General features: G+C 48.4%; 1 protein-coding gene across 1 annotated transcript in view; it reads left to right on the forward strand.

Moving 5' to 3' along the window:
* LOC107148428 (alanyl aminopeptidase, membrane) overlaps positions 1-2,448 on the forward strand; it is a 26,729-nt gene extending 24,281 nt beyond the window's left edge. Inside the window, exon 21 of the mRNA XM_015493071.2 lies at positions 1,867-2,448. Coding sequence (XP_015348557.1) covers positions 1,867-2,019 — 153 coding nt within the window. The 3' untranslated portion in view covers positions 2,020-2,448. The remainder of the gene's footprint in view (positions 1-1,866) is intronic.
* Positions 2,449-3,592: the final 1,144 nt, after the last annotated feature.

Raw genomic sequence — 3,592 nt, forward strand, 5'->3', positions numbered from 1 at the left:
CCTTCCTTCCTCCCTCCCTCCCTCTCTCTCTCTCTCTCTCTCCCTCTTTCTCTCTTTCTTCTAGGGATTGAACCCAGGGGTGCATCCCCAGCCGTTTTTTTGGATTTCATTTAGAGACAGGGTCTCAATGAGTTGCTAAGTGCCTGGCTAAATTGCTGAGACTTCCTGTCTCAGCCTTCTGAGCAGCTGGGATTACAGACATACATCACGGGCTGGCTTTGATATGTATTTCTATCCGATGACAGCACCATACTGTCTTGATCATTGTGGGTCTGTAGTCAGACCTACAAAGAAATTGATGTGAGTGAAATTGAAATCGGTGTGAATCCTCCAACTTTGTTCATTTTCAAAATTGTTTTGGTTATTCTGGGATCCTTGCTTGCATTTCCGTCTGAATTTTAAGATTGGCTTGTCAATTTCTGTAAAAAAAAAAAAAAGCAGTTGGGATTTTAATAGGGATTGTATTGAATTTCTTTATCAATTTGGGGATTATTGAATTTTTAAATTTTTACTTTTTTAATTTTAATTTTTGTCTAACACATGCTAGGCAAGCATCCTACCACTGAACTACTTCCCCAGCCCCTTATAGACATCTTAATAAGATTAAATCTTCCAACCCATGAACATAGATTTTACTTTTTGGTCCTATTTTCCTTTTATTTAGGTGTTCTTTAATTACCTTCAACAGTGTTTTGTAGTTTTAACCAAAGTTTTAAGTCTTGTGCTGCTTCTGTCAAATTTATTCCTAAGTATTTAGGTTTTGATGCTGTTATAAATGGAATTTTAAAATTTCATTTTCAGACTTCATTGCCAGTGTGTAGGAGTACAGTTGATTTTTATACATTGTTCTTGTATTTTACAACTTTGATAAATTGATTAGTAGCTCACTCTTTTTGGGGGGCCGGGTGCTGGGGATTGAACCTACGGCTTCTATCATGCTAGGTAAGCGCGTTACCACTGAGCTACATCTCAACCCTTCTAGTTCTTTTATGCATTCCTTAAAGATTCTGTGTATACAAAATCATGTTATATGTTATCTGTGAACAGAGAGAGTTTTACTTGTTCCTTTTCAGATATCTTTTATTCCATTTTCTTACCTAATTGACCTGGCTAGAGTCTCTAGTACTGATACCTCTTTAATGTGTAATAGTATGTCTGTCTGTCTGTTTTTGGAGGGTACTGGGGATTGAATCCAGGGCTTCACCCTACTACTGAGTGACACCCTCACCCCCACCCTTTTTTAAAGCTACATATTTATTGAGGCAACTGGAACACTTATGGTTTAGAAATTTCCACATGTTTGAATTGACTGTTGCTTCCATGTGGCGTTTTTTAATTTGTCCCTTTCTCCCTTCTTGATTGGATTGAGATTATACAGGAGGATCAACTCAATGAAATATTGCAAAGAGAAGGCCCAATCCCTTCCCGAGCCAAGCTTTGCCTGAGGCTGTCATTTTGCAACCTCTGGATAGATTAGAACTTTGCCCCCGGAGAGGTGAAGGACTGGCCCTCCCTATCCAGGGATCAAGGTGTAGTCTCCAGTCCAGGCTACCTCCAGGTGGTAGTGAGAAGCCTGAGGACTGGGAGACCCTCTCCTGTCCTCCAGGCTGTTTTAGAGACCTGGCTTGGAACCTGGTATAGTGGCACTTCCTGTAATCCCAGATACTCAGGAGGCTGAGGCCGGAGGATCGCAAGTTCAAGGACAGCCTCAACAACTTAGTGAGACCCTGCCTCAAAAAATAAAAAAATAAAAAGGGTTTGGGATGTAGCTCAGTGGTAGAGCACCCCTAGGTTCAATCCCCAGTCCTCCCCAACCCCTCAAAAAAAGATCCAGTTTGGAACTGACCATCTTTGTTTTCCTGGCAGCTGGAGAGGTTCAAGATGGAGAACATGGACACTGGGTTTGGCTCAGGCACCCGGGCTCTGGAGCAAGCCCTGGAGAAGACGAAAGCCAATATCAAGTGGGTGAAGGAAAACAAGGACACAGTGCTCAAGTGGTTCACAGAAAGAAGCCAATAATTGTTCCTGTCCTCAAGCCACCTGGCCCCTAGTGAGGTGCCCATGACTCTCTGTCCCACCAGTCTGTGGCAGGGCCTCCATTTTCAGAGCCCGAGACACCAGTGTCCTCCCCTCAATGACGAAGTCTCTGGCCTGTGGGGCCTCTAGTTTCTAATGGCCAGGCTGTCCAAGTACCTCCCAGCCCCTGCCCCTTGTGCCAAACCCACCCCAGGCCCGGCATGGCACCTGTCACCCAGGGCCCTGGGGATGATCTCAGGGAAGCCCAGCTCTAGGGCCAGATGAGCAGAAGCCCTTGATGGACAATGGACGGTCTTGAGGGAGCCGCCCTGAACATTCTCTCACCTTCCCCACAAAACTGAGGAATCAATAGGGCACCAGATCTGTATATTTTTTTCTAAGCGAAAATGTAAATAAAGGATTTCTAGATGAGCTTCCAGACATTACCAAGCAGGAGCACGAGTGGGTTAGCTGGGAGGCAGGACGCTGGGATGCACAGGATGCACTGTGGGGCTGGAACCCCAAAGAGCAAAGGAGGGGAGAGATGCCTAGCCTGCCAGCCCTCCCTGCACCTGTGCAACGGCGTCTGCCTGCAGGTGCATTTCTTCCCAATTCTGCTGGCAGGATTGCGGTGCTGAGTGCTAGGAAATTCCTCAGAGGTGGAGGTTGGACAACTGTGGACACAGTGGCTCCCACAGGTGGTGTGAGCTGGGGCTGCTGTGATGCCACGCACAGAGCAGGTCCTGGCACAGTGGAAGGTAAGCTTTTCTAGAAGCACCCACCCTACATGAAGCGAGGGAGCAGGAAGCCAACTGCACCACTTTCCCTGCACTTCCACAACACCAGGGGCCCTGGGATAGTTGGGGAAAGGGTCAATGCATTGAAAGCAGAAAACCCAGGGTCCCAAGCCTGCAACCACCACTCACTGGCCAAGGGCATGTCCCACCACCTCTCCAGACTCCATGGGGGGTGGGATATCAATTTGTCAACAGGCTGTTTTGTAGAGTGGAACGCAGAAGAGGGTTGGGAGTAGAGGCAGGCAAGCCACCAAGGGAGCTATACCTCACCAGGAGTCAGGACTGCAATCTGCAGGTCACCTCTGGCAGCTGGTGGTCCATGCTGAGAAGGTCTGAGGCTCCACGGTGCACACTGGCCCTGTGGGGCATCTCTTGGCAAAGGAGCCAGGTTGTAGGGAGCTCACTCTGGCCTCAGCTCCACTGGGCCCCGTGAACATCAAGGATGGTGAGAGGGGAAGAAGGAAGTAACAAGACAGCCGCAGGCCTTCCTTGGGGGTCACCTCCACTGACACCCACAAGCTCCCCAGCTGGAATCTTGAATGTCTGGCCTCAGATGGTGGCCCAGACACTCTTTTGGAGCAAGGGATCTAAACTCCTGAGCCTCGGTTTCCTCCTCCACACAATGAAGACAATAAAGGAGCCTGTTGTGGATTTAGGGAGCACTTGGCCTGACACATGACAAGGAGTGTGACATCCTTGGCTGGAGGCCCCAGCAGCTGTCCTCTCACCCTCTCTTCCTGGGAGTGAGAAGCAGGCCGCTGAGACCAGGAAGGCCCTGG

The sequence above is a fragment of the Marmota marmota genome, unplaced genomic scaffold (assembly GCF_001458135.2).
Source record: "Marmota marmota marmota unplaced genomic scaffold, marMar, whole genome shotgun sequence".
In the NCBI taxonomy this organism is placed as follows: domain Eukaryota; kingdom Metazoa; phylum Chordata; class Mammalia; order Rodentia; family Sciuridae; genus Marmota; species Marmota marmota.